This window comes from Metopolophium dirhodum, chromosome 4 (genome assembly GCF_019925205.1).
Source record: "Metopolophium dirhodum isolate CAU chromosome 4, ASM1992520v1, whole genome shotgun sequence".
Classification (NCBI taxonomy): Eukaryota; Metazoa; Arthropoda; class Insecta; order Hemiptera; family Aphididae; genus Metopolophium; species Metopolophium dirhodum.
In genome coordinates, this window is record NC_083563.1 from 19,935,665 (window position 1) to 19,946,478 (window position 10,814).

General features: G+C 31.8%; 1 protein-coding gene across 1 annotated transcript; it reads right to left on the reverse strand.

Annotated features, from left to right (window-relative positions):
- Positions 1–1,121: 1,121 nt before the first annotated feature.
- Positions 1,122–9,848, reverse strand: LOC132942610 (UDP-glucosyltransferase 2-like). Its single transcript, XM_061011166.1, has 5 exons — positions 9,688–9,848; positions 7,465–8,283; positions 6,352–6,577; positions 5,753–5,972; positions 1,122–2,039 (listed from the first exon to the last, which is right to left on the reverse strand). Exons 2-5 carry the CDS (start codon positions 8,278–8,280, stop codon positions 1,772–1,774), a joined length of 1,530 nt encoding a protein of 509 aa, XP_060867149.1. The 5' UTR covers positions 8,281–8,283; positions 9,688–9,848; the 3' UTR covers positions 1,122–1,771.
- Between the last annotated feature and the right edge of the window lie 966 nt (positions 9,849–10,814).

Genomic DNA, 10,814 nt, shown 5'->3' on the forward strand with positions numbered 1-10,814 from the left:
AGGGATGCGCAGAAGAACCGATTATTGTCGGGCTGTGGCGTGTTCTCTCGATAGACAAAATATAGATATCTATCTAATAAAATAAAACTTTATTTGAGATGTAACTTAAAACGATGGGTTTTGATTTTTGTTTTATCATAAATATACAATTAAGCAATTATTATTATTTAAGTTGTTTATGCAGCCTTCATTTATTCAGTAATTAAGTTATATACATCTGCTGACGGTCTACTACTCAAAAGCATTTTTTGTAATCAGTTATTTAACATTGAATTAAACAAATTTATTAAAACATTGATTGAACACATCCATTTTTTTACCTAGGCATTCAATTATTATATAAAAGTACACTACAAAACAGAGTGACTTCACTCTTTTTTGTTAATTATCTTTTTTTTGTAACTCACAATATTAAACTATGAATATTTTTTACAATTTAGTAAACATATCGTTTGCGTGTATTAAATAATCAAATGTTCTCTTATTTAATATTTTCTTTTAGAATAATTTAATAATAAAATGTAATACTATATTGTAATTTATTTTTATAGATTAATTTATTATCTTACCTTTAAAGCTGATGTGCTGACCGCTGAGTATATGAAAATAAACAATATCCATACCTTTTAAGACAATGATGGATTTTAATTAATTTTTTTTCTTATTAATGTAATATATCATTTATTAGACATACAACTGAATGGGTACCCTATATAATATTATTTATCAGCTTTGTCTGACTGTTTTAATGTTTATGGACAGGTATTAAGGCTTTTTTTAATAAATAAGATAAATGTATTATTGGTAAAGACCTCCCGCACTTGTCAGCCATCAGTACTCAAACAAATAATTAAAATATACGAGTATGCCAGTAACTACTACATAATTAGCGAATAAAATAAATATTTTTAAACAATATACTATTTGGTTATTCACATAAAAAATAATTTTAAATTTTAATATAATTAAATCTTTAACTATCTAAGATATATTTGACATTTGTTTAAACTACCTATAGATGTGCATGCTGTATTTTTCAATATGACTGATCAATTGACTGATTAGTGTTTGTTTGATAATTATTGTAGTAAATTATCGTTAGGTACAAAATAATTTGCTCGTATAGGTAATCGATATATTTTTAAATACAACAATTTGCATAGTTAATTTACAAATTAATACCGTCATGCTGTATATCATTAGTGTAATTTGGTATTATTATAATATATTACATTTTTATCTCTTAAGTATTAAACTATTGATTATTACCAATATATTTTATAACACGCACCCATTATAACAATAACTATTGGCCACGTCCGAAAATATTAAACATTTAGACGTAGGTACTATAAGTTTTTATTGGCATGGAATTATTTAGTACATTCGTATTATGTATTGTGATTTTTATTTTGAACTTTGATAACACATCGGTCGTACTATAGTCATACGTATTGCGTAACATACGAAGCTAGTGTCTTGGGCACGCAATGGCGTGGGGAACGCAGCGAACTACATATTTTTTAGAGGCTATTATAGTCATCCATATCCACCCAGTCAATAATACTCAATAAAGGCATTTAATGTCATATTTTTAATTTGCTGTCGTAATAAATACTAAGATGTATACAATACATAATAGTTAGGTAATACTAAATTATTACACACCCACCTATCCACAACCCCTAAAAACTCAGAGGCACTTATCACTCGACTATCCCCTTACCCCTCCCCCCACGCCATTGTGCACACAAATTCGTACGATTGTGCGTCATTTCACATCGGACGGAATGGATTTGTTGAGCGCCACGCGCAGGACGGCGCCCGTGACGAACCATATTATCAGTAACGCCGTCACCATTGCGGCACACATGTCCAACATGAAATGGCTAGTCCACGACGCGTCGGCCGACGAAGGTCTGATGTCGGCTTCCGTACCGTGTCGAATCAAATACTCGACCCAGTAGACGACGGATTCAGAGGGCGTCATGGGGCGATCTCGGTACAGGGACGACACCCGTTTCGCATTTTCCGAAAAGCTGAAAAAAAAAAACAAACTTGTAAATGTCTAACAATATAGCAATTAATATTACAAAATATGTTATGGTAAATGGCAAGTGTGTATAGGTACATGTTTATGATTTACAATAATATTACTTATGAGTTTATGACACATGATACTTGCACTGTTGAGACGAAATGGTGAGTCTGCAGTCCACTAGTGATACGTGGACTTCGAGGAGCTATAGGCATTATCTCTCCCCCTAATTTTGTGTACTATAGCCCTCCAAATCAGCTTTCAGTTAAAAAAATTACTATTAGTAAAAACGAATCTGTAGAACTATAGAATATCATCCGTAGATTTCCTCTTGCCAAAACTCAAATATAAAATAAGTTGGTTCAAAATGTAATAGAATAATTATAGCGTACTATCATAAAATCATATATAAAACAATTATTATTTTTAGGTCTAGGACTTTTTTCAGTTTGCAGTGGCTGAAAAACATATTTGAATACAAACTATAATGTATAGGTATATATTACATTAATGCAAACATATTATAAATAATTTTCATCACATACCACAGAACGCAAAGTTTTGACATATAACTCCCCCCCCCGCCACCCTTCTCACACAGGACAATATATTATGTAATAGAACGTTACATAACAATATAATATATTATTTTGATCATTTTTTTAAAATAATAATTATTAATATTAGATCTATAGTATACCTATCAAAACGTCACTGTTTAACTGACTTCCTGTATTGTAACCTGTAAGTGCTTTAAACAGTTCAAACGAACCACATTCTAGTTATAGTCTATGCGCCAATATTATTCGAGTATTACTTGCAATGCACGATCGATGATTGCAATGCACTATCTCGGCACCACGTCCGTACGAATTTAAAGTGTCATCGAACCTCCACCGCAACGTTTTTGGTTATGTTTACCGACTATGATACGCGTGGGGTCCCCGAAACATGTGACCGAACAACGAGGGTGGAGGGTCCAAGAAACAATCGTGTCGCACCCGTACAAATAGGCGTGCGTTCAATATTCTTTTACACCGGCGTTACTAGAGTATAATTGATAATCATATGTATTAGGTACCTATATGAATATAATAATTTGGAACGTGTTTATTGACAGGGCTAATCATACCTCCCCGAATCACGAGAACCAATATTTCATAAAAACCGATTTTATTCTTTTAAAACCTATGAATCACAAGTATGTTACGATAATAAGTAAGTTATTTTTTATATAAATACATTTTAAATTCAAATTTGGACGAAATTATATAATATTAAAACCAATAATAACGGTTTTAGTTATTATCATTCGTGGGTAGGTATATGAAAAGTTTAGAGTATAATATTATATTTTATAAACACAATGACATTTTCAAATGTAATGTTTTTGTCAAAAATGAATTTAATCTCGTTTTTACTAATGGCTAATTGTAAAATAAATTACTTTAATCACAATAATATTATCAAATATACATATTATAGGCTGACAAATGGTCTTCGCTCAGAATCGTTTTTTGTAGACAATGATTTTATATCATTAAATTAAAATTTAACGCATCCATTACAGTATCCATAGCATTTTAGATTCTGAGTGGAATGATGAATGTATTGATTTTACAATTATGTGTTTTTTTTTTTTTTTGTGTCTGTCATCACCTTTTAGGACAGTAAAAGTGCTTGGATTTTCTTCAACAGTGACTTTTCTGATAGGAAAGTGAATCTAGTTGGTACTTTGGGGGGGGGGGGGGGGGTCAAAAGTAAAAATCTCCCAGTTGTTTTCAAAAGCGACGTGAAAAACAAAAGAAAAATTAAGGAAAAACGGGAATTTTTACGCAAAATCTGTTTTCGAGAAAATCGATTTTGGTTTTTGGTGTAACTCTAAAACAAAGACCGTAGGGACATGAAATTTTGACTGAATATTTATAATTGCATTTTCTATACACCATAACATTTTCCAAATATTTTGACTTATTTTGAGCCGTTTACAGACATTGTCAATTTCCATTTTTTTTTAGTTTTTTTTCCTATAAATATCAATACAATTTTATCTGTTGAGTAAAAAAGCTTGAACATTTAATAGTAGGCTCCTAGGTTATTGTTTCAAAGGCAGATGAAAAAAATTAAAAATCGTTAGTCACAGTTTTTATTTATAAGCATTTAAAGTTCAAATATTGACCATATACGGAAAAATCACGAAAATAAATTATCAAATTATTTTGAGTTGAGACTTCATAAAAATTTTTCTTTTTCAATCTAAGATTCGAAAATGTAATACAAGATTATCCATAGGTTTACCTACCTATATCAGAAAAAAAATGTCTACAACAAAGTCAAATTAAATTTTTATGAGCGTCTGAAATTTATATTTTTATATTTGATATTCACTCGATTTCTCATGTAACAATTTTCTTATTTTATTGTAATTAAAAAACGAATGACTGTAGATACTTGAAAATTTCACTGAATATTTATATTAGCATTTTCTATTACACCATAAAATGTTGAAAATATTTTGACTCTTTTTGAGCTGTTTACGGACATTGTCAGTTTTCAATATTTTTAGTTTTGTTTTCTATAAATATCAATAAAATTTTATTTGTTGGGTAAAAAAGCATGAAAATTTAATGCAAGGCTCCTGATATATTGTTACAACAGCAGTTGAAAAATATTAAAAATACATGAACACAACATTTTTTTATAAGCATTTAAAGTTCAAATTTTGACAAAATGTATCAAATTTAAAATTTAATAATTATTTTGTAGTTAAAAAATTATAAAATGTTCAACTTTTATAGCTAAGGATTGAAAGTTTAAAACAAGACTCCATGTAAATAGGTTATATATAAATTACTTTATTCACAATAATATCATCAATATACTTGGTAACATCATAGCCTGACTGACCGTTTTCGCTCAGAATCGTTTTTCTTATACAATGATATATCATTGAATTCAAATTTAACACCATCCATTACAGTGACCCACTTGTCACCTACTGTACAGCAGAGTGACATCCACTTACCCACCTTTTTTTGATTTTAACTTCTCAAAAAATTGAAAACGACAATTTTTTAATACTTATAACGATTTTAGGAATTTGGGGGATAATATCAAAAATGTAGGAAAATGGATTTCAAGTAGACTTGAAGACAAATTAAAATCTGTTTTCAGAATTCTTATCGCTTTATTAGATCATTTTTCTGTGTTTGGCAAAATACACGTCTAAAATACTATGTCACGTGTGTGTTAGATAAAGACAGAAAATCACTGGTTGGAATCCCCTTAAGTTGGGAGGTCGCAAGATGCTCCTATTCCTATAAAATCTAAGTATTATAAACGACACTAAGTCTTTAAAAACTATTTTCCACACCTATCCTAGGAATAAATAATATTAAATAAATCCTTCCACCACAAAATTCAAAAATAAGTATAGAAATAGCTAACAGGCATCGGCAGCACTTACGTTCGAAAAAAATTAACATTTTTAAAATGTTGGATTAAATTCAAAATAAATATTTAAAATTCAAATATTCAAATTCAACATTTCTATTACAGTGACTCATCGCCCACACGACATAATATACGTGTAATATGCGATAGGACGTATAATGGACGTCGTCGTCCTACATCAAAATTAATTTGATGATTTAAAAATATATTATATTTATAATAAACCACCAATAAAATGTATGTGGCTAAAATTGATATTACCTTTTATCTTTGATTATTCGGTTTATGGCTTCAGATAGTGCTGTATGGGTCAAGTTATTGATTTTCATAGACAACGCCATACCGAGGTCTACCAGATTTTGAATGTTTCTCGGTTGGTCGTAAAACAACGGCATGCCAAGAACTGGAACTCCCGCGTCTACAACTTCGTACACTCCACTCATCCCGCCGTGACTTATGAACAATTTGACATTTGGATGGTCTAAAAATTCAACGTTTCAAAATGGATTTAAAAATGCATTATTACACTCAAATCAAATTCTTGAACGAAATCCATTAAGGCACACTTTTCTTTTTATACTTAGCGTGACCCTGCTGGGTCGTTGGATTTACACATGCAAGTATTGTCAAAGTTATATAAATAATAACGTACTAACGTACTAAGTATACTGGTATATATTAAATTATAACAATATTATTTTATTTAATCATTTTAATGATTTAAATAATTGATACGGCATAGATTGGTTTTTAAATGACCTGTGTGGGTCCAAGTCCATTAGGACCAGTTATCAATAATATTAACTGTTTTAATTAATTTAACAAATACGAAGAACTCTAAATGTATTTATTTAACTTACGTAATATAGCACGCTGAGGTAACCATTTACACAACACCACATTTTCTGGCTTGTCAGGCATGTTATCGTTCTCGTACTTCCAAATAATCGTTTGGGGGAGTTGGCTAAACACGATTTTAAACTTATCTAATACATCATCGGGTAGTGTGTTCATGGCCACCAAAGAACCAAAAGTAAAGACGATAACGCCGAATTCATTACTGCTGTCCATCACATCTGATAAATCCTCCAAGAAAACAATGATGTCCGAATAATTAACAAAAACATTTATTATAATATAATTTCATAATATCAGAATTAGTTCCACGATAGCGTCATGGAGCTAATTTAGAAAAAATATAAAGGCTGAGAACGTTCATGTTATTAATTTAGTATTTTCTTAGATCTATGGCCGAGGCTTATTCCGCCACGATTTCCGAAGAGTTTGAAACGCCCCGACCTATTTGTAGATGCTTTATTTTCAACTAAAAAATAAATTCAATGAGTTATTGAAAAGCTACCACAATGCATATAATATTGAAGTATACTAATAATGATAGTGTAGACATGTATAGTTAATATTTTTTATCCAGCCGATCAGTGTGATAATGTGTCTTAATATATTATTACGATAATGGTATGGAGAAAAATTATAAAATTCAACTTAAATATATGGTTTGATGGTCTAAAAATATGAGATACATATAATAATATGTGGTTGACATAATTATTATATATAAAATATTAAGAAGAACTAAACTTTTAAAGCGTTCTGAATGATTTGAACAAAACTTATTGTATGTTATATAGAATATTATATATTTTACTAGGCCAGAAATAGGTAGTTAAATTTTTTTTAATTTGTGTAATATGTTATTGCTGCTATGGAGAGGAACCTGCGAGAGCAATACAATATTCCATTGATAGTGTTAATGGGGAGGGGGATATTAATATTAATATCAAACAAATAGTATATTATAAAACAGTAGTATACTTTTCACTTTGCGTTCGACATGACTATAATATGCCGTAATAAACGTAATACATGTGACCGCGTACCCGGTAATACGAAACGCGTACGACTCAAAAACCACCAACAAATTTGAGGTTATAGGTGGGCGATAAGATACTTACTCGGGGAATCGGTTCTAGCGGCCGGTTCAAGTGAATGCCTCCGATTTCCAAGACGTTGGGCCCCATCGGTCGACCCGGTTCCACTGAGTGATGCGTGTTGACGAACACCATGGTGTGCCGGTGTTCCGGCCACCGGTGGTCACGTCCCGCGTCGTTGTACCACCGGACCAGTGTGGTGTGCGCGTACACCAATGCGTTGGCCAGCCGATGCCTGAACGTCACTGGCGTCGGTCGGTCGGCGAGCATCGCGCCCAGATAGGATGGGTGGTCGGGGGCGCCCGTGGCCACCGGCATCCAGTTGACCGGCGGTGACGGGATCACGTAGATGGCCGGCACGCCCAGCCTGTCGGGCAGTGCGGACATGCACTCAGAGTGCAGCGACTCCATGACGACGGCGTCGAACGCGGGACCTCTTCCGTCCAACATGTCACGTATTTCCGGCATGTCGAGCAAGTATTCGCACACGTACAGCGCCCGGGTAGTGGCCAGCCCCACCATGAACGCGTTCGACCGGAAGACCTTCATCACATGCGCGTAGTCCATGTCCCGGGCTATTTGGAGTGAACCGATGGCCATCGACGACATGTCCACGTGCGTGTAGTTGGGATGCGCGGCCAACCGTTCGGTGGCCGGGTGCATGGTCACGCACACCACCTCATGTCCAGCGGCCACCAAGCTCTCCAGCACCGCTGACATGACGTTCCAATGGCTGTGTCCGGGGCTGGGCTCACACGCCAAGATCCGGTGAGCCGCGATCGTCGACAAGCAGCCAATCGACCACACGACGATGGCCAAACGGATTGATCCGGAACACATGTTCTGTAAAACGATTTGCACACGGCGTTAGGTTAGTGTCGGCTGCTGCAGTACATGTCATTTTGCGTTCGTTACGTTTTTTTGTGGTAGCTACCTACATGACGTTGTGTGTGGTGTAACGTGTGGATGTCGTGCTTTATTTTAAATTTTGAGAGGACGTTACTCAAAAACTCATCTCACATGAAACGCGGCATAATAACAAATTCACGGGAAATCGGCTCAAACGGTTGAATTTCAAAATAATACAACTACCTAATATAAAAATTATTAAAGAAAACATAATTTTCAAAAGTCACCTTAGACTTTTAATACACTTTGTAATCTTTATATATATATGTACATCGCAATGGCGTAGCCAGGGGAGAGGCTGAGGGGGCTGCAGCCCCCCCCCCCCCCGAAACGTTTAGAAAATTTAAAAACTATTTTAATGGTCTATGATAGTCACTCAAAAAGTCTTAAATTGTATTTAAAATATTTAAAAATGTACCATAAGTATTAACACTTTTCAGCTATCTATCTGTGCTAGTAGTTTTTAATGTGTAAAAGTGTAAAAGTTGATCAGTCCCCGCCGAAAAAAAAATCCTGGCTACACCACTGGTACATCGTATAAGTCCCAGGTATAATTTTCCCAAACTTTGGTTACTTTGAATCAAAAGTGAGGAATAGATTGTACACGATGATGATAATATTATGTTCAATGTATAGGTATTAAGTATATATCTATATACCTATTAAAAGAAAACTTTATCTGAGATGCACAATGCTTTTTTATGTTTGTTTCATCATAAAATAAACATTTTAAGCTATTACCTATTAGTTTTTAAGTAGTTTGTGTAATTTTTTATCTATTCAATAATCGAATTACTGTTATAAAAATTATATAGGTACACACCAAGTTCTATTCTAATTATGATAGTATTTGGTTTTTTTATGAGTAGGTATGCAACTTATAAATTGATATATGTTGACGACATTGAATATTCAAATGTATACTAACGGTTTATCATTAAATGATTTTTGTTATTTTTCAATAAATATTAATCGTGAAATTTTGAAACATTTTACTACCTTTTACTTAAAATATAATTTTCTATACATCATGACATTTTCAAAATATTTATATTAATTTTAAGCTTTTTACCATAAACCTATTCACATTGTACGTCTGTATTGACTTTATTTACTTAATCTATTTACTATACAGCAGAGTGATTTCCCTGGTTTTTTTTTTAAAAAGATTTACAGTTAATAATTTTTGTGTAACGCACAATTTTAAACTATGAAGTTTATTCACAATTATTGTTCTACAATTGTATACATATCGTTTGTATTCATCAAATAATCGAACGTTATGTAATTTTATTGATAAATATTGATAAATTTTAATATGTAAATTAATTATCTTACCTTATAAACGGATTGTGCTGGATTTTAAATTAAAAAGACAATGGGTGATTATTTTTATAGAATATTTTCTTAAATTTAATATTTTGTTTGGTAATATACTTCAACATACACTGAATAGAAGTACCTAAATACTTAATGTAATATTATTTATCAGTTGTATTTAACTGTTTTTATGTTTATGAGCAGGTATGTTAAGTCTATCAATAAATTATCATTTATAGATAAGATAAACTTATTTATTACATTTATATGATATACAATTTAAAAGTTTGGTAATTGAATATGATTTGATAATATTATGATAAATTATATAATATATTAATAGATACGTATACAAAACAAAATATCATTCTTAATTTGGGATAACGAACCACAAACGGTCGTACAGTGTTTTATATTTTAAAGACTGTTTAAAAACATGCAGGCTTGATAAAATTATATAAAATTAAATAAAATTTAATAATGGATTGATTATACGCACGCATCAAGTTCCTATCTACAGGCAACAGTCATAATGGCTGTGTAGGTAGTTATATTGGTATATTATTTAATTATGGGAAGTAATTATTATTTTATTTTAAATTAAAACGAAGACTAAGTAAGTTGTATTGTGAATAATGTTTTGGAACTTAATAAACAATATACAATATGATTGGCATAGACTTCATTCAAAACTTTTTTACTATTTTACTATTTTTACAACCAGTACCTACATGAATTGGAAAAATAAAAGAAGAGGACTCTTTGACCCGAACAAAATTATCATCCCTTGAAATTATTGAACTGAAGATACCACAATCGTCAACCACCAGTAATCAAACCAATTACAAAACTACAATATGTCAACTTTATGATATAATTTTGTTCAACTATAATTTTATATTTTTATCCTTATAGGAGTAGCTAGAATTAGATAGGATTTCACAATCAGGGGGGGGGGGGCAAATTAAAACTCAATTTTTTTTTTAAAATATTTATTTTTATTTTTATATTATATCAATGACCGTCTAGCATCCTCGAAAAATCTGCTTAGAATTTTCTGTTGCAGCTCTTTCTTTTTTTCGTCTAGTAGTTTTCTATGCACGCTAAGTATTCAGAGACCTAAAATAATTTACATTGTATACAAT

What these genes read in the sequence shown, in the direction of transcription:
- LOC132942610 (XM_061011166.1), bottom strand. Translation starts at nt 8,280, where the DNA reads ATGTGTTCCGGATCAATCCGTTTGGCCATCGTCGTGTGGTCGATTGGC. An exon ending in CGCTAGAACCGATTCCCCGA is followed by an intron (nt 6,578 to 7,464) that starts GTAAGTATCTTA and finishes GTTTTCTTGGAG; the next exon opens with GATTTATCAGATGTGATGGA. An exon ending in CGAATAATCAAAGATAAAAG is followed by an intron (nt 2,040 to 5,752) that starts GTAATATCAATT and finishes TTTTTTTTTCAG; the next exon opens with CTTTTCGGAAAATGCGAAAC.